Source organism: Prinia subflava, chromosome 12, assembly GCF_021018805.1.
Source record: "Prinia subflava isolate CZ2003 ecotype Zambia chromosome 12, Cam_Psub_1.2, whole genome shotgun sequence".
Taxonomy (NCBI): Eukaryota; Metazoa; Chordata; class Aves; order Passeriformes; family Cisticolidae; genus Prinia; species Prinia subflava.
The window spans coordinates 14035758-14058422 of record NC_086258.1 but is presented as its reverse complement, the minus strand read 5'-3'; the positions used below and the strand labels follow the sequence as shown (position 1 = coordinate 14058422).

The following is a 22665-nucleotide window of genomic DNA, read 5'->3' as shown; positions in this document are numbered from 1 at the left end:
ATCCCATCATAAGTCACCTTTAAAAGGAAATGTGTTTATAATGTGAACTCCATGAATAATAGAAAACAAACAAAAACAAATGTGCATCTGGGCTAAAGGACGTTGTGTAAATGTAACACCTGCCTGAAGAAATGAAAATGAGTTTACCAAACTTGGTATATTAAGAGAAATATGAAAGTTTTATTCCTAAGTGTTTATTTAAATGAAGGACGATGGCTTGTTCTGGGCAGTAGCAGTTGTGTTTATTGCCAACTAAAACATCCTACAAATCCATTTTTCTGAAGAAATGTTGTAGGATGATGTATTTTGTAACAATTGTATCAAATAAATATGAAAATGTTGAGAAACTGAATATAGATTTTTTCATAAGAGTTCTTTGTTGATGACTTCCCATTGCCTTCTGAAAGATGTAAATGAATAATTAAAAAGTTATAAAAAGGTCATTGGTGTAACTTATTCGTTATTTAAATTATGTATTTATTCTGTTTTGCTTTTAAAGCTGGAAATGAAAATGAAAATGGTAGAAGGTAAATTTCATGAAGAAAAGCTGAAATTACAACAGAAGCACGATGCTGATGTTCAAAAGGTAAGAAGTGTTTGTATTTCTTCCCAAAAGCAGTGTATTAAACAATAATAGAGACTATGATTATCATAAATATTTATCAGTTGTTTTTTAACTTCTTCACAATTGCAATTAATGTTCAGTGGAAGTCAAATTGTAGGTAACAGTTGGCACAAACTGAGAGGAATGCAGAATATTTTATGGTAACATATACTTAGGAAGGAGATACAGAAAGGAGATGAAAATACAAGGCAGTTTGTTAGTTAGAACAAGACAACCTATTTTACCAGCACAACAACTTCTGTAGGAAATCATAAACTCGTGCTTTTTCTGTTTGAGAGAAAACATTTGTGTTAGAGAAGAATGTGAACAAAATTAATTTTTCATGAACAAAATGCAAAATAAAACAGTAGGAAAACCCACAGATGTATCATATGTGTTTGGGCTCATCCAGCAGCAGCTCTTGCTGTCCTGTCTCTGTTTTGGCACTTAGAGCAGAGGCACCGAACACCTCTTTATTTAATTTACTGCATTTTTCAAGTTGATGCGCTCTGAATTTGTGCAGCACTAACACAGCACCAGCTCTCTGGGCTATGCTGGGTTTGTCTGTGTCACATAACAGCACTCCTGGGATTTATACCCACCCCAGCCCACACTGTCACTTTTAATCCCACGTTTTGAAGCTGGGGTGAAGGCCTGTGTCCTGGTTTAGGACAAAATTAGGGGGAAATCTCCACAACTCCCTCCCCCTCCCCGGGCTGTTTGCTTTTGGCTTGCTTGCTGCTAGCTTTAGGCTGCTTTTGCTGGCTTTGCTCTCTTGCTTTCTGCTTTTTTGCTTGCTTTTTGCCATTTTTCTGCTTTTGCTTTTCCCCTTCTTTCCTTCCTCCCTTCCCTGAAGACATCGGACCTGCTTCGGACCCTGATTTGGGAACATCAAGGGAAAACCCCCTGGAGTCTGCACCTGAGAGAAGCTTTGGCTTCTCCCCAGCAGAGACTGCTCACCCTCTCTTGGACTGCTGAAAACATTTCTTGTTATCTCGGACTGTTTTTCTTGTGTTGGGGAGTGGTGTTTTTTTTGTTGTTTCTTAATAAACAAGTTTTTTCCACTTTTCCTCTGAGGAAATTCCTCCCGAACCCGGTGGTGGGGGAGGGAGTTGTGGAGATTTTCCCCTAATTTTGTCCTAAACCAGGACAGCCTGAGAGGTGCCGTGGCAGGGCTGTGCTCCCGGGGATGGAGCAGGAATCCTGATCCCGCTGCCAGCTCGGCATCGCTCAGTGCCTCTGCTTTGTTCCCCACACACTGAGTCACAGGCGTGGAGGAAACTGGTTGACACAACTCTGTGACACATCAAAGCCTCCTGAGAGGATGTTAATATTTGGTCAGGTGCATATTTGGCTCATCTGTTCTCAAGGCCTTGGAGCAGAAGCAGCGAGCAAAGCTGAGCGTCTAAAGGAAACAGCTTTGTGAGAAGAAGGAATAGTTTAAATGCTTTCTCATCCCTTGAGTTGTCATCCCTTCCTAACTGATGTTAGAATTCCGTCTTTTGAAGTTGTTTAATAGCGTTGGGTATTTTAGAAAAGGTTAAATAGTGTCGTATTAATCTTTAAAGACACAAAACGTTTATTGCAGATGGAGTAATATTGTTTTAAGATGAAAGCTTCTGTTTGATAAGAGATTTGGGGCACTGTTATAAAATTCCTGTGACTTTAATCTTTATCTTAAACACAAAGTTTAAATTAAAATACTATCTCAAAGTGTGCAAATATTCAAGCTCTTTTTTTCCAGACTCAGCCTGTACAGAAATGTGGGTGTAGTTACCCTCATACACTTGCTCTGTTCCAGTCCATTGTTCCTTGGGATCCATGTGAGGAATTTCAATTGGTGAAGCACAAAAGACTCTGATGAAGTTCACCAACTTATTTAAATATTTCTTCAATCTGCTGAGAATTTGAGATGCTTTTAAATACTATTAGGCAACATAAGTATGAAAATCTTTTCTGTTTGCAGCAGTAGCACCATGAAAGTTCCAAACTCAACAAAAACAACTCTGGGTTTGCCCAGGTTTAAAATAAAACAAAATACCCTCACCTTAAAACATGAAACTCCTATTTAATCTGCTTTTTCCTACATTTGTCTAAACCAGTCCTTTGTTTATGGCTTGGCAGTTGTATGATTTACAATGAAAAATGAATTTGGGTTCAATCACTCAGCCCTTCATGACCAGAGCACTTCCTGCAGACCAGGGTATATTTGTGCACTGGTTGTAGTTTGGAATGTTCTGGACTTATGTTAAAATATTCTGAATTTTCTCTGCAGATTTTGGATAGGAAGAACGATGAAATAGATGTGCTGAAGTCCACCTACATGAAGAAACAAAAAGAATCTGAGGAAATAATAAGAAAACTGGAGAAAAAAGGTGATTTTTATCCTCATGGTTGTCTTCTGTGTGGCAGTATTGTCCTGCATTCTCTTGTGGCTGTGGGCTTGCGTGTTCCTTCTGCAGACGTCCCTTTCTTCATCATTTGCAGCTCTTGATTTAATTTTTTCCCTTAGAGTCTGAGATTCCTGTCCAGTTGTCCCTGCTGTTCCAACCCCAGTGTTCCAAGAGGCCTGTGATCTATTACACAGGTTTTATGAGCGTCACCAAAAAAAGTTTCTTTGATGCCGCTGAAATGTTTTGGCCACTTATTTCAATTTTTTTTTTTTGGAATCCCTGGCTCAAAGTTCATTTCTTTATACATTCAGTACATTTTAATCAAACCACAACGGGTTATTTTTGAGACTGTTGCGGCAGGAGATTTCAAACATGAGCAGTCTTGAGTGTGTCACGAGTACAAAACTCACCCTGAGAGTGGCTTGTCAGCAGTTTTTCAATATTAGTTTCTTTCAGAATTCCTTGGAGTTCACTTGCACTATGAACTAAACCACACTAGAAAATAATACAGAAGTTTGGTAATCGATGTACAAAAAGGGAGAGTGTGCCATGTATTTTGTTTCCTGCTCCTTGGGGAATTTATTTGTCCAACAAGGGATCTGGGGCTTCTCTCTGTGGGCTGCTGGTTGCTCTTGGCTGGAACACGTTCAGTTGGAGTTGCCCACACTGTTCCAGGTAATGAAAATCCTCAAAAAAAAAGTGAAATATGGACCTGCTTTTTCCATTAATGATGATGTCATCACTTGCAATGTAAGTGGGGAACTTCATTTTCATGTATATCTTGGACATTCGACCTTCACAAGAACCTTTCTCCTAAGGATGCTCATGAAATCAGGTTAAAATAGTTATTTTCTTGAGGTTATACAGAATTTTACTGATGTATATTTACTCCTTCAGGAAGGAAAACTCTCTCTGAAATACTCTGTAAACAAAGAGAGAACGCCTTGTAATGACACAGAGTCTGAGTGCTACATCTTAAAGCAGCACATGCATTAAGTATTTAAGAGCCAAAAACCATCAGAAAGCCGGGTCAGCTGGAAAACTGACATAAAGTGATTGTATCTATTGCCAACACTGAAAAATCCCAAAGGTCTTGAATGGTTGTTTATTTTTCTCCCATTTTTAACAGTTCAGACCCTTGTTCGTGAGTCCCAAGTTGTGAGGGAAGCCAAAGAGCAGCAGATTGAGGAGCTGAAGAAGATGTGTGAGCAAAGCAATGATTCCTTGAACAACGAGTGGGAGAAAAGGGTAATGAACAATTAATTCTTCCCTCCTTTGACAGACTCCTGCAGTGTTTATGGAGGATAATACATTTTGTCACTCAAAAAATTAAATACACAGAATATGTTTTAGGGATGGTTTTTGCGCTGATTTTATTTTTTCCTGAAGTAATCAAGACTCTTTTTGTTGGTGCTTTTGCACCCAGCTGGTCACCCTGTTCCTGGGGTTCAGCTGGCCTCCTGGCAAATCTCTGGATGTATTAGGGAAGTGTTTATTTCTGTTTGACCTGACATGGAATTTTAATCTGGGTAAACCTGCTGCTACCTGCTGTCACGGTGATTCCTTTGAACTCTTGGTTTTGCAATGGGTCATGAATTCTTCAGTGTTTCTTGCTTATTGTTCAACTCAAGACAGCAGCAAAGCAGAGGGAAGAGCGTGTTTATTGTGACACAGTGTCACCTTTGTGCAGATTATTGTCAGTATTTGTCTTGCTTCCCCCTCTCAGGAGAGGGAGGGTCACAGAAAGGACAAACCCACCTCTTTTCATGGAGTTTGCTGTACAATTTAATTTTTTTTGCAGCCCTGCATGTAGAAATGAAGTTGGGTTTAATTCTTGCCTTCTTAAAGGCAAATCATAATCATAAATCATAAATCATAAATCATCCTTTGTGCTGAGGATCTTGAGGCTCCAGCGTTTGGCATTTGTTTGTTTGGGTTTTTTTTTTATTCATAGATTCCCAGACTGGTTTGGGTTGGAAGGGACCTTAAAGGTCATCCAGTGCCACCCCTGCCATGGCAGGGACACCTTCCACTGTCCCAGGGTGCTCCAAGCCCTGTCCAACCTGGCCTTGGACACTTCCAGGGATCCAGAGGCAGCCCCAACCTTTTTTTTATTTTAGGAAAACAATATTTTCAGAGAGGACAGAAGTGTGAATACCTGAGCTTGTCAGAGACTCTACTGACGTGCTACAACATTACAACACTTCTCAGTGCTAGTTGTAGATGCCATTTGTCACTTTGTGCCCTTTTTTTTTGTCACTTTGTGCCCTTTTTTTGTCACTTTGTGCCCTTTTTTTGTCACTTTGTGCCTTTTTTTCCGCTGCAGCTCCACGACGCAGTGGCTGAGATGGAGAAGGAGAAGTTCAACATCCAGAAGAGGCACACGGAGGATGTGCAGGAGCTGCTGCAGGAGACCAACACCCGGCTGGCCAAGATGGAAGAGGAATATTTGCAGCAGATACGGTCAACTGTAGGTTTGCTTGGAAACCTCTCACCACAGCAAGCCTCTCTTAAAATATTTAAATCCCCCGTGTTTGTGTTCAGGTGGACTGCAAGTGCCCAAGGCCAGGTTGGACAGGGTTTGGAGCAACCTGGGATGGTGGAAGGTTCCAAACCATGCCATGATTCTGTTATTTATGCTCACACATCTTTATTTTTGGTAGTGCAATGCAGTTGTTCTCTCCTGGGAGAGGGCACTGTCCAGTCCAACCAAGGATTTTATTCCCCAGATAAAATTAAGCAAGGTACAGCCCTTCAATCAATGTTACACTGATATCTTAGAATCATCCCTTAATTAGAAATATTTGATTCAAGTTAGCAGAACTTTTCTCTTTGCAGGTTTCTAGACCATTTATATATTACATCTATTTCCACAGAAATATGATTTTTTACTCACCCACCTCCTCCTTGAGCAAATGCTTCTGTTAGATGAAAGATGACATTAAAAGGATTTTAAAATAAGTATTGATTATTCTAATTATTGCATTTCTTTTCTAGAGTAATTATAAGCATGTAATTAGGTATAATCTGGATTTTGTGCCTGTTAAATAAATGATGCAAAAAGCAAAAGAATTAACAAGTAACCTCCAAAAAACATCCTATACTTTTCATCAGGGTGAGGTATGAGGAAAGTTGAGTGAAAAGACAATGTCAAACAAAATTTATTCCTTTATTAATGAATGTTGAATTTAAAAATTAGCATTCAGATCATGTCATAGGTAACAGTAAATACAGAGAAAAATGGACACAGTCTGTCAGCAAGATTGAATTTAAGAACCATCAAAACTAGACAGATCTTGCTGAGCAGCTTCTGATTTAATAATTAAACAAGGTAGAGTTCAAGGCAGGGCTTAAGATGAAAGACTAGACTGTCACTGGAAATTAGTTTTCTTTTTTTCTCCCTCCTTTCTCTCTCCTGATTTTTTCATTTTTTTTTCTGTTGGTATTTCAGAGTTTGCTTGTTCAGAGTTTCACGTTGTCAGGAATGCCAGTGCTGTTAGCAGGTGGAATTGGCTGAACAATTCCAGCCATGCCATAGAGCTGATAAGGAGGGGTTTGTGCCCTGAACAAGGATGAACTTCCTGGGGCCAGCCAGGAATTACATCCAGTGACATGTTAAAAATGACTCTTTTAAAATTATATTTAAAAAACCAACAAAAGCCCAGAAAACCACAAACCAAACCAAAACCCCAAGCCCCAAAGCAAAACCACCCTCTGTCCCAGCAAACCCATGCGGAGCAGCCTGGCACTGATGGAGAATTTTGCTGTGGCTGTGAAATCTCTGCAGCCAGAGCTCAGGAGCATCACTCAGGTGGGGATTCAAAGGATTATTCAGGTGCTCCTGTGCCTGTGTGAGGTTCTGTCACCTCCAGTGACAGGGCAGAGGCTGCACGGGGCAAATATTTGGGGTTTTATTTTACTTTAAGAGTGGGTGAATTTTCTGTTCCACTTCCCTCATCTTCAAACCTTAATTAATGCAAAATAAACTCTGATGTGCACTCTGGGTCTGATTTGCTGGCCACAGCCTCCTGAGGAGTTCTTCCCTCGTTTCCCTGCATATTACCATAAATTTAGGGAAGAATGGGAAGTCCTGGAGTACCTGCCTGTCCTTGCCCTGCTCATTTTTAAATTTATTTCTCTTAGGAGATGAAGTGCCAGGAAAAAGATAGAACTTTTGAGAGATGCTTGTGATTTACTGGAAGAAAATTGCTGAATGAGATTTTTGGAAAGTCTAAAAATGCTTTTTGTATATTATCATCCACTGCAGCTTTCCATTGAAATATTGCCTTCTCTCCCACTTTAAAGGATTTATAGTTTAGAAATCAGTTGCATATGCTGTTTTGTATAAGAGAGAAGAGCTGTCACTTTGAGGGGGAATAAACAGCCACATTTTGAAGATTTATTTATTGTTATATACAATGTAGAATTTACTGTCATGATTGATGACAGCTTTGCCATTGGAACTCTTGTGTCTCTGCAGCACCAGAGAACCTCCTTGCTCAAGGCTACTGAGTAACAACAGGGCTATTCCCTCATTTATTCTGGGCTTTTCTCAGTAATTCTCTCTTCTTTTAGAACGAGAAAGTCCAAAAGCTGGGGGCCCATGTGCAGCAGTTGACTGTTGAGGCTGAAAATAGTAATTTACAACGTCAGAAATTAATTCAGGAGAAGGCTGAGGTGGAACAGCGTTACCAGGAGGTCTGCTCCCAACTCCAGGACCTGAAAATAAGGTAATTCAATAACAATTGCTGGTTTAACTTTTAAGAATGTGGAATTTCCAACAGCAAACATTATTAATTTTGTTCCAGGAACACACTGAATGGCGTTTGACATTAGAAAACTCTAATGAAAATGTATTAATTGGTGTCAAACTCATTTAGAGTGACCCAAACCCCACCTTGAGGAGTGTCTCACCTTTCCATTATTTATGAGCAGCTCATTCTGTGACAAGAGCACGTGGCAGACGTGCAGACTCTGTGGAATTGATATTGAGCAGGTAAAATGCCAAAATATGAAAGCAATTTCCATATTTTGTTTGCTTTCTCCTTGTAGGTACAACTTACTTCAGAAAGACAAGGACCAGATTATGCTGGAATACCAGGAGAACCTTCAGCAAGTGCAGTGTAAATTTGAGGCTGACAGAGATTTTCTGAAGCAGGAACAAGCTCAGGTATAAAAGGTGTAACAGGCAGGAAAATGAGGTTTATTTATTAAGTGCTCTCCTCAGTATCAGTGCGATGCTTATGAATAAATCCATGGAATTGCTCAGTTCCACAAGTTAGTCATGAGTGTAAGTTTAAATAAAATTGGGATTTAATTTTTCATTCCTAAATTTGACTGAAAAATCATCTGAAGTTGGTTGGTCATTCTGGTGAGTATTTCTACAGCTGATTCAGATAACGTTCAGTTACCATCCTGATTTTGTTTGTACTCTTGTCAAAATTCTGGATACACCCTTAAAGACTTTTCATAAAGCCTCTTCCACAACAGAAAATGTTTTTTCCAGCAAAAAATCCTCCTGCAGGCCTCGTAGTATTGAACATTGTGTTAAATATTTATGTGTTTAAGGAAATATTTTTATATTTTGCAAGTGTACGTTTCACACAAAATGTAATAATTCTGTTTGTGGAAAAGCATCTGTCAGGTTGGTATCTACCAGTATGCATAGGTACAGAGATGGGACATGTTTAAAGTGATTTTAAAGTTAAATAATTGTAGAAAGGACTCAAGTTTTAACTACCATTTATTAATCCATAGAGCTATAGGACAAGTGGGGTGTTTGGTGTTTATTTACTGAAATTCTGAGCTTTGATGATGTTTTACTCCATTTCATTTACAAAGTATTTTCCTTTCTACCAATTTTTAGTAAATTTTAGTAGGGCTTTTCTATTACTAGGGGTGTTTTTTGTGCTTTTGTTTCCATTTCTAAGCTCACCAAAGGGCCTGAACTGACGCATCCAGAGCTGTAAACAGGTTTTTTTCTCCCAAGTTAATAATTTTTCCAATTTCTGGGAACCTTAAAGAAATAAATTGAAAAATACAGAAGAGCTAATGAGGAATGCAAGACAAAAAATGGTTTTTTTTGTTGAATCCCAGCAGACATCTGATGTGATTGCAGAATTACGGCACGAAATGGCTCTGTTGAAACAACAGTTGCAAGACTCAGAACATCAAAGGCAGAAACAGCTGAGGGTGAGCCCTGACTTTTTCTCAGAAATGACCAACTCTTTTTCCTTTATTTGATGATTTAAGTGTTTAAATATCCATCCTTAAATGTACTTCTATTTACCATGCTTGCTTGTTTCTGGTTTATTACTGGAAATATGGGAAATGTCATCTAACATATGGTTAAAGGTTGATTTAAAAAGTGTGGCTAAAAGAGAGGTAAGAGCAGAATTTTCACAGAAATTTCCTGACTGTTTCTTGTAGTTCACATGTTAAATAAAAGAATTTAAGTCTGTATTGGTGGATTACAAAGAAACCTGTCAAAAAATGATGAATATCTTCTTTTTTCTCGTAAACTGTAAACATTTTTAAAGTTTCGAAATAGTTTTTAATTTGCAGTGTTTAATAGTTCAGTTCAGTGGTCTGTCTTCCTGTAGGCATTTAAATTAATCCTTCTATCTCAGGGTAATGAGTTCCACATCTGTATCATGTATCAGTCCTGCCTGAGTTTTGGCATCTACTTTTCTTCCAATGTCTTTCATTTCACAGTTGATATAGTACAGAATGGCATTTTAATAGCCCAGGAGAACAAGTTGCTGTTTCTCTTTAGCAAACATGAATCATGACTTTTGAGATGGTTGTGTTATTTGGTGTTGGTTAAATTTTTTTCTGTGTCAGAGAATTTTTTCATGATGATATAAAATAGGTTTTTATTTTTTTTTATGGACTGTTGTATATGATAGCTAATGTCTGTGTTTGAGGAATGCTCTGAAATACAAGAAAAATGAGATTTATTTATTTAGAATACTCATCTTTTCCTCTGCAGGATCAAGAATACAAGGTTCAGCAGGACAAGCTTCACTGGCAGAATATGTATGAGAAAGAGGTAATATTTCCTGGCAAATTTCCCATCTTGTGCACACCTCCAACTTTGTTCTGTACAGAACTTGAAGGTTTAAATTTTGAAACCCCCAAATAGCAGTTCCAAAATAACTGGACAAAAAATCAAGGAAGATTTTAAGCACAGCTGTGTAAGGACAGGGATATCCCCTCTGATTTTAGGAACCTGTTGCCAGGGGATGGAAATATTCCCAAAAAATGCCCCTGGAAGCCTGTCCTGGGTGTGCACACTGCTCGTGGGGGCAGCTGCTGTTATTGAAAGAATAAAGAACTGAATGAAACCCGGCCTGACCTCTGCCAGTGCTCCTGTGTTCTCCCACACTCCTTTTCCCCCAGGAAATCTCTATTCCATCCTTCTCCACGTGTTCTCTAGATATTGTCAACAGGCATTGTTTTTACATCAGAAACTTGAAGTAAAAAATGTAATTTTCATCAGAAACACTTCATCTTAAAGCACTTTGCAAATCCTGCCTGCTCTTTTAGACTCGGAACATCAATAGGCTTCAAATTAAACTTCAATTTTAGTGACATTATATGTGCAACTCTTGTGCAGCCAGAGGGTGCCTTAGATGCCTGTTTAATTGAAAGGATGTGTTACTCAAACATGTCATTGCCAAATGTGGCAAATTTAGAACATAAAATAATGGATTGTGATCCCAGCTACTTGTCACTTGGTAATGGCACTTGTGACATGAATTGTAGAGAGGTTTTGGTTTGAGTTCGTTCCTTCTGCTGACTTGAAGTCAAAACATTCTTTGTTCCGGGATCTGCCTTGGTTTAAACCTAGCTTACATTTGTCTTTTTAGTCAAGTCGTGGGTTTTATAAATGTTGAACTCAAGAAAAATCCAGGATTGGAGTGATTTGCAGGCCAAAATAAAAAATATATTGGCACAATTGGACTGAGGTTTGAGGATCTTTTGGGAGAAAGCTCCTAAGCCTGGGCTGAGCAGTGCCTCCAACCAGTGAGGCCAGGGAGGGAAGTTGGAATTCTGCATCAGTAAACAGGGAAGCAGAGCCTTTCTTTTCATAGATATCTTGACAGCAGTTTGTCCATAAATTCTGCTGTAACTGTTTCAAACTCCAATCTTTGAGAAGAAAAATACCTGTGAATGATCTATGGATATAAATCCATAAACCAGGATGGATTGGCTCATAAAATACTAAAACAACTAAAGGAGTCGTGAAGTCTCTGCTGCAATCTGTTCACTTAAAAACCTGCCCATTATCGAATAATCTTTATGAGTCTGCAGTGGCTGTTGCCTCTGAGGATACTTAAACATCAAACAAATCAGAGGTAGGAACCTTAAATGTCACTGTTTGATTAAATGTGGTTATCTGCTGGATCAGGAACCAGTTAGGCTAAATGGTTTTACAAGCCAAGGAAACACCTGCTTTTTATAAATAATCCACTGCTTGTTTTCCAAACAGTCAGCTCAGCATCAGGAGAGTGACAGATTATTCCTGGTAGCCATTCCCAAGCCACCTGTTGAATATACAGAATTTTACCAGGTTTGGCAGTAGCTTCTTCATTCTCTAATTGACAGCTCATGGATTTGGAGGCTCTTGGAAACCAAACATTTTTCTTTTTTGTAGTATTTTAACAGCCTGGAACGTTCCAAATGAGTGTAGGTGGATAAAGGATTTCCTGTATGTCCCATCCCCACGTTTTTCCTTGAGCAGTTCTAAAGCAATACAATTCTTGGATTATGTATAAACTCTTGGATTTAACCTGCCCTTGGCAAAAAACGTTACAAAAACTCATGGTTTGGACCATGCCTGGGGAGTTGCCAAATTCAAAGGTTTTTGTGACAATTTTTAGCATTATTATTGCTGATTATTTTCTTATTATGATTCTTTAGGGTGTTTATGTAAGGTATTTATGTTTCATTTTTTTATTGTAAGAGTTGATCAGGAGTATTCACTTTGGGTGGTCACAAATTGGTGAGGAGGAGCTCTGGAGAATACAGGTCACTGTTTTAGGCAGATTCCTGTCTGCTTTTCTGTACTTACTTAAAGAAAATCTTGTTCTTTTTTATGTAATTACTGATATTTCTTCATTCTAGACAGTAATATTCACTTTGAGAAGGAATTTCACATAATTTTAGAAATCCATGGATGGTTGTCTACATCAGTGGAACAGGAATATGCAAATTAATTGAATTTAAGATGGCATTGATTTGTTTTAACTCAGACACTGTTTTGGCTAAATTAATTGAATTTAAAATGGCATTGATTTGTTTTAACTCAGACACTGTTTTGGCTAAAAGATATGGTGGTTTTTTTCTTAAATGGCAGATTCGTGGCATTCGGAGTGACATGGATAAAGAGAGAGGGGTTGCTCAAAAGAAAATTCACCACCTGGAACAGGCTCTGAAGTAAGTGAATATGGAATAATTGTTGAACAATCCCTGTTATTTTAAAATATTTATTTATTAGTATTTATTTATTAAATAAACTTGCACTGTATCTCATCTAACTGCCCTCCCATAGTCTTTTTCCTGTTTTAAAGTTGCAACTTCAGGGTTCTAATCAACCAGAAAAATGAAAAAACTAAAGTAAAAACCAACTCACCCAGATTTGTTGACTTTTAAGTGGTGGGAATAAAGTAGAATTGAGATTAATGATGTGAGCTGGTCTTGCCCTCTCAAATGGGCCCAGATTCAATTCAGGGTGTGTTCATTGGAAGTAAATAATCAAAACTAAAGCCTTGTTGCTGTGGACTCTTCTAGAAAACTGAATACATTTGAAAGATGTATTTCTTTAAAATGTATCTTTTAATTTAGTAGATGATGCCTCTGATTTTACATTTTATGTTTAATATCCTCAAGTTGCATGTCTAATGCAGATTTTTCCTCTTTGATACAACACTTCTTTGTGGGAGTACTGTTCTTCACGTGGATCTAAGGCTGGGAGAAGTGCTCTGGAGCAAACAGCTTCCATTAACTAACTTGGAACAGGGGTTTTTGCTGACTTTGTCCATGAGCAGCTAATCAGGATGCATCAAATTTGATGTTTTCTGAGCAAGGGAGTGGTTTATGTACAGCAGATGCACATAGGACAAGATCAACTCCTGCTATGCTCCTTCCATTTTTGATTATGTAAAGTATTCTTTCCATGTGTTAATCCAGTTTAAAGTCGAAGCTGTGGAAGTAATTTCTAGGGGAAATAGATTATTCTGAAACAAACCAGAAGTTATTTGTTAAAAGTATTCAGTTTAATATCACAATGTACCTTATCTAGGCTGGGAGAGGCAAGTAAAGATACTTTTATTCCATAAAAGTGACAGGGCTGAAGTCTGTACTTCTTTATTTCTATAATCTCTGGGGTATTTGGCATAAATAGAGACTATCTTAAATCACTGCGGACATTAATAAAAACTCCAGCTTTTAATCTTGAAATTCTTTACACTATTATTTATAATTCTAGGGTGGTTGAACCGTTATCAAGTGCACTTAATCTTTCAGTATTTTACCATCTGATTTGTTGATAATGAAGTTGCATTAATTTTCTTCTACCTCTTTGAAATAATGTGTCAGTTTGCCCTTACTTCTGTTAATAAAAGCAGTCTGGCTTTGCAGCCCAGGCTGATCCCACGAGGAAACTCTGCCCAGGCAGGATCTGTGAGGTGCTGGGATCTGGACCTGAGGAGCTCCTGCAGGAGCTGAGGAGGTCCTCAGTTAATTCAGATATTCCTTGGCTGTATTTAAGCTTAGCTGTAGCTTGGAGTTGGAGTAAGGATTTGAAAGATTCAAGTTTTAAGAGCTCAGAGTGCTGGTGATGCCCCAAGGGCCATGAATTAAAACAATGTTGGCAGAGCTCAGTCCCAGCCTTGTCCTTCGTGTGGGTGAATCCTTTGGCCAAACTGGGGATGGGATTGAAGACAGCTCCTGGGATTGAGGAGCCCTGAGGATTCTTCAGCAGGTAAAAATCACCTGCTGTTTCCCCCAGCAAGTCATTAACTCCTATTCCTATATGGTTTTCAAAGTGTCTCCTTGTACAAGCTGCTTCTACTCCTGTGGATCCCCTCTAAATGAGAATATTCTTTGATATTGTAGAGTATTTTTCCCAACGTCACTTCCACGTCTTGTGGCACTTTGTTTCTCTTGGGCTTTTTCTCTTAATTTTTTTGATTCAGGATGTTGAAAATAATGTAGAGATTTCTACTATTAAATCATATATACCTCTCCCAATTGAAATGGAAAACATTTAATTGTGGAGATAGTTTAATAAAACTCTATATTACTTCTTTCTTGATTGTTTTATAGCAGGGATTTGAGATTAATTTAAAGATTAATAATGGAATTAGTAATGCTAATAAGTAATTGAATAGAAATAAAAATTAGCTTTCAAGTGTGGCTTTGTCTGGCTGGAAACAGAAGTTGGCAGCTCCATGAGGGTGGATTTAGGATCCTAAAAAGATGATTTTTTGCAGAAATGCAGTGCTCTAGTCCAGCCCAGCTCCTGCTCTGCTGGTTGGGGTTTCAGCCCTGGGTCTGAGCTCTGCATTTCTGCCCAGGGCTGGAACAGAGGACAAGCCCAGGGCAGAGGAACTGCCAGTCCTGCAGGGCTCATTCATTTAGCACCAGTGTGCCCTGACAATATTAAGATGTTTTCATATATCTACTTTTATATGATGTATAAATAGCTAATAGATAAGGAGCAGTGATGTTTATTGGGGCAGAAATGGATGGCTTCCTTATGGCTTTTTTTTTTGTTTCCATTGCTGCAAAAATGATTCTTTTTAGCAATCCCTTCCTATTAATATGAATCTATAAGATCCAATATCTTCTTTAAAAATGCTTCATTTTGCTGAATTTCTTTAACTACTTGCAGAATGAAATTAAATAACTCCAAGCTAAGGCAGACCCAGTAAATCTGTAGAAAACAACCTTGTCTGGCACGAGGTGGGTGAAAATAGAGTTCAGCATCTCCAGTAGAAGCGATGCCTGGTGGAATTGCAGCTGAGAACCAGAAGGTGCACCAGTGATTTCTCATAAACTGCTTTGATCTGAGTGCACATTGATTCTGAAATGGCCACAGGATTGTATCTTGAGTAGCTGCTGAGCTGCAAGCACACGGAAAGGGAAGTGGCAGGCATTTAAGGGGATTTTTGTTATTATTATCATTATTTTTCCAGTGCTGTGACAGCAAAGCGTGCTGCTGCTGTTTCAAACGTATCCACACCGATGCAAAATAAAAGTGATTTGAGACAATGTGTGGAATGGCAAAATCCACATTTCTGAAAGTATCTTTCACTTCAAAAATAAAAAAAATATAGTATTGCCACAGTTTTAGTACAGAAATAGGGGTTTACATTGTTTACAGAAGGTTTTTTCCTTCTTCTGAAGTTCATGGTAGAAATATCTGTCAAAAGCAAACCTTTTGCAAAAGAATTGCTCCAGCACTCCTGACTCGTGGTGGTGACTTGTAGATATAAAATTCATATTTACTTCTGCTGTGCATGTCACAGGCATTGCTTAATAGCAAAAGTCACTCTAAGAAGTGCTGCAAGGGCTTTTCTAGAATGTCCTTTAAATGGCATTTCTTTAAGAACAAAGTTTTCTTGAAAAGCTTCTCTGTAATTACTTGGGGGGAAAGGTTGTTTCTCTAATCCCTGTGGTTTGGTTGCAGAAAATGTGTCATGAGAGTGGGTTGCAAATAGGCTGAATCTCTGCTGTTCTTATCTCTCTCAGTGAGGAGCAGGAAATAGAGGTATATAATTTGTCACAGTACAAACTGAGTAGAATGAAACAGAAAATAAATGAGGAAAAAAAATCTGTACCCATTTGCTGCTGAAAAGATTGCATGGAAGAGAAAGAAAAGGTCTTGCTGGCTTTATACAATATTGTTAAACAGCTCTCAGCATCATCTCGTGTCTGGTTCTGTGGAATTTGGATGTTTATTCATTCAATATATTTATTTTGCCTCTGCTTATATTTTGGCAGCAGATTGTTCAATACTTTTAGTTTACTATGAGGAATATATATTTGCTGTAGGGAAATATTCCCCATTTTATTGAAGATGACAACCACAACAGCAGCTCAGTTTTGAGGTGGTTTGGGTTTGACATTTGCATTCCAGAGTCATGACAGGATCCCAGAGTGGTTTGGGTTGGAAGGGACCTTAAAGCCCATCCCCATCCCATCCCATCCCCATCCCCATCCCCATCCCCATCCCATCCCCATCCCATCCCCATCCCCATCCCATCCCATCCCATCCCATCCCACCCCTGCCATGGCAGGGACACCTTCCCCTGTCCCAGGCTGCTCCCAGCCCTGTCCAGCCTGGCTGTGACACTGCCAGGGACAGGGGTGACACCTTTGTGGCTGCACAGACACATAAAGCTGGTCACTCTTGAGGCTGAGAGATTTTGGGCTGCATTATAAACACCCTGAACAGTTTGAGGCTGGGATCTTCTGTCACCCTCATGGGAAGTGCAAACCACGGTGATTCCTTCAGGATAAAGGTTGTGGCAGTTCTCATGTACTGGAGATAACGATGGGATCTGATTTAATGCTTTTTGTTTTGCTTGCCTCGTACACAAATAACATTTTCAGGTGCTACTGAAGTACAGATTTCCTGCATTCTTGATCTTCAGTTTTGTAGTATGTGAAGGAAACAGATTTTAAGAAGTTACATTAAGAAAAATGAAAATGGAAATGAAATGAAATGAAATGAAATGAAATGAAATGAAATGAAATGAAATAATGAAATGAAATGAAACTCACCCTGTACAGGTACAGATGTAGAGTTAAACACTGCAGCATCAAGGAATGCCTGCACATCTCCACTCCACCTCAACCTTCTCCCTCTCACTCTTTGCCTTTTTTTTTCCCCAAATCTGTCTGTGGAGCCAAATCTCAGCACTTTGCAAGTGGGGATGATACAGAGCAAATGCTGAGCAGCTGCTTCATTCTGACTCACTTAATAAAATTATTTGTTTACATAAGGAGCTACCAACACCTCTTTTTTTCCATGGCTTCTCTACCCCTTGTCTGAACTTGTTTAAAATTCTGGGGAGAAAGAGGGGCTAAACTTTCTAGACACCAGTAAAGCCATTTCTGTCTGTTAGCTGATTTTCCCAGTGGTTTTTCAAGCACACACAGGCAGTTCTCACACTCCTGTGGGGTTTGGTTTAGGTGGCAGACCAAATCTTTCCAATCATGTCGTGGTGTGAAGGTGGTGCCTGCAGGTGTTGAGTAAAATGCAGAAATGAAAATGATTTGCCTTTCTTTTCTCATGTCTGTAGCCGCTGGTTCTGCCTGGGCTTTCCCAGTTCACCTGCACTGGTGAAATGGGGACAAGGCACAAATGGAGAGGGTGAGGTTGTCCTTTGCAGGATCTTTTCCTACAGCTGGGGCTGAGTAATGACTCATTTTTCATTGTATGGTTCTCTTTGATGCACAAAGAGAAGACTTGGGCTTGTTTGATCTGAAAAGTTCTTCTTGCTTTGTTCAGAAGCACCTAAAAATGCATCAAACTTTAGCACAGGAAGTTTTCTGTAAGGGTCTTCTCGTCCTTAAGATTGCTTATATCTTGCAGAATTCCCATGGTGTTTATTTGATTTTTTTTCTCTTTGCAATACCACAAAAGGAACAGTGTAAAAGAAGTGAGGGGACATAGATTTGAGAGAAATACAGGGTGAACAATCTGCTGCTGACCCAATAAAGAGGGAAGGAAGCAGATGAAGGCAAGGAAAAATAAACATGTGAAGAGACCTGGCAGAAGGAGGTAGAATAAATAGCAGTGGAAATAATTTAATTTGTTTGCAATTTACATTTGCATAATTGTTAGATCCCAACATTTTGAAAAGAAATAAAATTTAGGCTTTTCAAAATATACAGAAGTTTCATTTGGAAAAAAAAAAAGCTGTGATTTACAGTGGATCTTGAGAATTTGCTTCTACCAAGCCCTTTGAGAACTTTCTATTTAAACAGCTGCTCCTTCAAATCCTCTTGTATGGGTTTCTTGGAGTGGTGTGCATCAGAAATGCCACTGCACACAGCAAAACACAACAGCCTGAGAATCATCAATGCAATGATAAATAAATAAAAGGAGTGATAGTTTTAACCACTAGTTAATTTTTCATTTCTTTTTTTCCTTTCTTGCTCCTCTAAGTTGAATCCAAATTCTGAGTAATTGCTGGTTGTTGTTAATATTTTCAGGGTAATTGCCTAACTGTAGCTGTTTTCCTGTAGTTAATTCCATTTTTCCTTGAAAATGAAGCATTTGTGTGTGGAGAGAATTCTTGTCAGAATGGAAAAGCTATTAGTATTTAAAGCCGGAAATAATTAAAGGAATATGAGCAGGCATTGTCTTTAATTCCAAGTGTTGCAATAAAAGAGCATTGTTAAGAGTTTATACTCATGTTGATTGTGTTCATCATTATCTTTTATTAAAATGTTGAGGGTTGTCTTGTTACAGCAATTGCAATTTGATGAAAAAAGCCACATCTGTGATTTTAAAACAGTGGTGATGTGATGTGGCTGAGGAGTTGAGATCCAGTTTTACTCTTTAAAACTGTGTGTGTGTTTTTGCTAGGGTGGGTTTTGAGTTGAGATATTTTGTTGGGTTTTTTTTCTCCTTTAAGAATCAGTGGAAAACCAAGCAGCTGTTCCCCACTTGGTGCTGTGCTTGAGCATCTGAAACCTTTTAGAGCAAACCCAGTCAAAGTTTCCAGCATATTGTAAACATTCCCTAACCCTCACTCTAGGGGCCACAACGTGGAGCCTGAACAGAGGGCTCAAAAATGTGGTAGCTTTGTTTAATAGTCTCACTTAAAAGCAAAAATAAAGTGTTCTATTAACTATTTACAGCCTTTCATTTTCTTTCCCCCCCCGTTTCTCTGGAGACCTACTGGCAATAATGAAATATGTATTGAAAGGAAGGCACCAGTTGTACAGAAAAAAAGTAACATTTGATTTTTAATCCTTGGCTCTGGGACTGTTACGTCCCTCAAGATGGTTATAGAGATATCACACGACATCTTTTTAGTGATAACAACTATGAAAGTGGTTTGATATGGCACACAGCTTATGAAATGAAAAGTATTGCCCTGTGAGTGAAGAACATTGCTGTAGCACCTCATTAATTGCTGTAAATTGCTGTTCTAATAATTAATGTAGTTAAGGATTATCGTGGTCGCATTGATTAAATGAATATACAAAGATCAACACTAATGGCAGAATTGTTCCCTTGTTACTCCAAAGGCTCCCCTCTCACATCAGTGTATTTTTCAGATTTCTGACTTCTCTTATTTCAATGCCCAAAACATTGATGAAATGAGAAAAGCTTTCAGTTGGCTAAAAGATTGAATTCAAATATTCAATTACTGATTGTTAAAAAGCACAAAAAGTTTCAGGCTGTCACCTCCTTTGGGTCACTTAGAATCCATCTACAGAACAGTACAAGGAAAAACCTTGTTCCTTGTTGTTGCTTGATGGTTGTGATTGCCCTACTTCAGTTACATACCATAATCTTAATTTTGCTTTTACTTTTTATGTACTTTGTACAACTTTCCTTCAGCTTTGGCAACAATACAACCAACCTTCATGGAGGAGTTGAAGTTGAAAATTCAAACAGTACTTTTAAGGAAAAGAAAATTGTGACAATCCATGTCCTTGGAAAGAGGAAACCAGTGAGCCAAGTAGACACTCATGGTTCTGCAGAATTAAATATCTTTATTGTCTACTACAACATGAATATGATTACTCTGAATCCTGAACTAACCAATTATTTTAACCATAAAAATAGTTACCTTAAGTCAGTAGAATGACAGGATGAATTCTGAACCCTCGTACCTCCTTAACAGTTTTATTCCTGGCAGTTCATCCTCGGCATCTCTGCTTTGCCAACTGCTGTTGGCTGTGTCACTCCTCGCACACCCTGGGCTGTGCTTTGTTAGTGTTAAGTGATTCTCCTTGCCTGGCTCTGTCCTGTGCCTGCTGATTTCTCACATAGTTTGTCCTTGGATGGTTTATTTTATTCGCCCCCCAGCTCTCAGTGCCACAGCGCTGTTCTCTGATCTCCATCCTTGCCTTCTCTGCTGCTCTTCTTTGGGTACCTCATGAATCTCTTTGCTGTCTGTGCTGGCTTTCTGGGCCACCTTTTAATTACAGACTTGTCTCCCCTTTTCTAAGCCATTATCTACACCTGTCTCTCTAATTCTCCTCTCCGTGTTGTCCTTGCTGAGGTTTAGCTGTGGTCTCAGCATGGGAAAGCCGTGACTATTTAATCTCTGTTCTAATCCTCCTCCCTTGATGGCTGAGCCTCTGTGCTCTCTCCTACATGTGGTGGATCTAAATCTCAGAGACAGTTTCTGCAGTCTGGAGCAAAAAATTACCAAGTTTTCCTTTCCAGCCACATTTACAACACTTGCCCAGCCTTTTAACCCACATCACATTCATCATTTGGCAGTTGCTGTTTTATTCTGTTTGCACAGCACCTAGCACAACAGTGCCCTGTCATTATTGTAATGAGAAATAGATATAATAATTATTAGTGTGTTTAACCAATGTCGACTTAATTTGTGAGCCATTAATTTTGAATGTAATGCATTATTCTTATTTCAGTGTGATACTGCACACGTGGAGTATTACTTGCTCTGAATTCATTAAGGGCTTTAAGAAGTGATTTAGTTTGTTAATATTATCTCATGATTTATTTTAAACATAAGTGTATAGTTTAAAACAATAATTGCATTGTAAATATCTTCCATTGTTGCAGCTTACTTGAAGGAATGCAGACCAGCTTTTTGATGCTAACATCTCAAATTATGCAAACTGTAAACAATTTATAAGTGGATTTGTGCTTTTTCTCGTAAAGACAAGCTCATCTTATTCTTATTATTGGGGAACACTTCATATTTATTTCTTGCTTTATATTTTTGGCTTTAATTCTTTGAAATGATAAAACAAGTTAGAATGCTTTCTAACAACTCCGAAATATTAAAGTGCCCAGGGACAGGATAGGGATGATGTTTTGAAGGCAATAAATATTTCAGCTTCACATTTCAGTCTTTCTTCTTCGCTCCTTTGATCTGGCTTTGGTTTAGTTATCATTCCGCTTGGATGACTTCACACTGCCTCTCTTCCTCTCCACACCAAAAAGAAGAAGTGTTCTGCACAGATTCCATCTGTCTGGGGCTGCCACAGCCCTGGTTATTCCTCGTTGTTTTTGGGATTCCCAGCCCGTGCAGAGGGATGCTCCAGCCTCAGCTGGGATGGCTGCAGTGATGCCCAAAGCTGTCACTGCGTGTTAAAAACAGAGCAGGAAAAGCAAAATTGATTTTTGTGTGTTTCACAGATTTGGTGTTACTGCAGAAGCATTGTTCTTAATGAACCCATTAACCCCTTCCTTTACAGGGGGATTTTAGGCTTGAATACTTTATTTATGTAGTGGAATATCTGCATGCTAGGAGTTAGGTCAGAGAGGGTGATGCAGGGAGAGGTTTTTACTGGTTGTGGTACTAAAAAGTGGTAGCATGGGTCTTGCATTTGGCTATAAATTTAATTAATTCATTAAACTGCTGCCATTTCATGGAGTCCTGGCAGTACCAGAGCATCTCCATGTGAGGCACTCTCTGGGATCAGGACCAGGATCGTGGCTCTGCCTAAATTTCCCCATGTAAAGTCAAATGTTTGTGTCTGTACACTGGATGGGTCCTCACATCTGTAGACACTGAAGATACTAAGGTGAAATTCCTGAATTTTGGTTTACATGGGAATTTTGGTAACGTTTTGATGCAGGCTGTGTTTGCAGCTACACAGTTTGCTGTGTATTGTGAAAGAAATTATGCTCTCATTTGGAAATGTGTTTATATAGGAGGGGGTTTAAAAGGGTTTTTTAATCTATACAAATTATATAAACAGTGATAACTGGTTTTGTTTCAGCACATATTAGTGAGAGTCAATTTTTTTTTTATTTTGTAATTAAATAAAAAAGGAAGGCTTGTAGAGACAACAGTATCCTCCAGCAAGTTGGCAGTTTGGTAGGGAGCAAATTTTCCCTCAGAAGCAGTAATATTTAGGAAAGAGAGGAAGGGATGGGCAAAGACTTGTGTGAGTAGAGCAAATCTGAATACACAGGGTTGGAGTATGTGTAATGTGGGAATAGCAGGAGAGCCTGGCCTCTCCCAGCAGGATCTCAGCATCCTCAGTGGGGCTGCAGGCTCAGCCATCACTCTGCTTTCCCATAGCTCAGCCTTCTCTCAGTTCAAATGATTTTGTTTTAGGTAGCCCTGTGAGAAGCAGGGAGTTGGGCTCAGTATGGGTTCCTTCCAACTCGAGATATTCTGGGATTCATGTTTATCTCCAGGCATAAACCAGAGCCATAACAACCTGGGAGAGAGACAAGGGATGGAGCCTCTCCCTCTTGTGGAGTCCATCAGAATTTGAAGTTTCAGAAGCTTATTCAGTGGCAAAATACATCCTTACAGAAATTCCTTGCTCTGCCTCTGTTCTCTGGTACGGTTGGGATTCAGTGGGCTGTGCTGCCAGCAGGTTTGGAAAACCTGGAGAGGAGTTTGCCTCTTTGTGAATTAAAGCCTGCTATAATTTTATAACAAAACATGAGGAGTTTCACAGTCTGTTACTATTTCCCAT

At 38.9% G+C, this 22665-nt stretch overlaps 1 protein-coding gene across 5 annotated transcripts in view; it reads left to right on the top strand.

Moving 5' to 3' along the window:
• The window catches only part of CEP112 (centrosomal protein 112), a 153133-nt gene that overhangs the window by 27418 nt on the left and 103050 nt on the right, over positions 1-22665 (top strand). For 4 of the 5 annotated variants that reach the window (XM_063409467.1, XM_063409466.1, XM_063409463.1 and 1 more), the window contains exons 9-17: positions 500-586; positions 2880-2979; positions 4127-4245; positions 5324-5467; positions 7573-7727; positions 8050-8167; positions 9094-9189; positions 9989-10048; positions 12359-12438. In XM_063409467.1, coding sequence (XP_063265537.1) covers positions 500-586; positions 2880-2979; positions 4127-4245; positions 5324-5467; positions 7573-7727; positions 8050-8167; positions 9094-9189; positions 9989-10048; positions 12359-12438 — 959 coding nt within the window. The remainder of the gene's footprint in view (positions 1-499; positions 587-2879; positions 2980-4126; positions 4246-5323; positions 5468-7572; positions 7728-8049; positions 8168-9093; positions 9190-9988; positions 10049-12358; positions 12439-22665) is intronic. The other variant, XM_063409465.1, reaches the window with a different exon arrangement.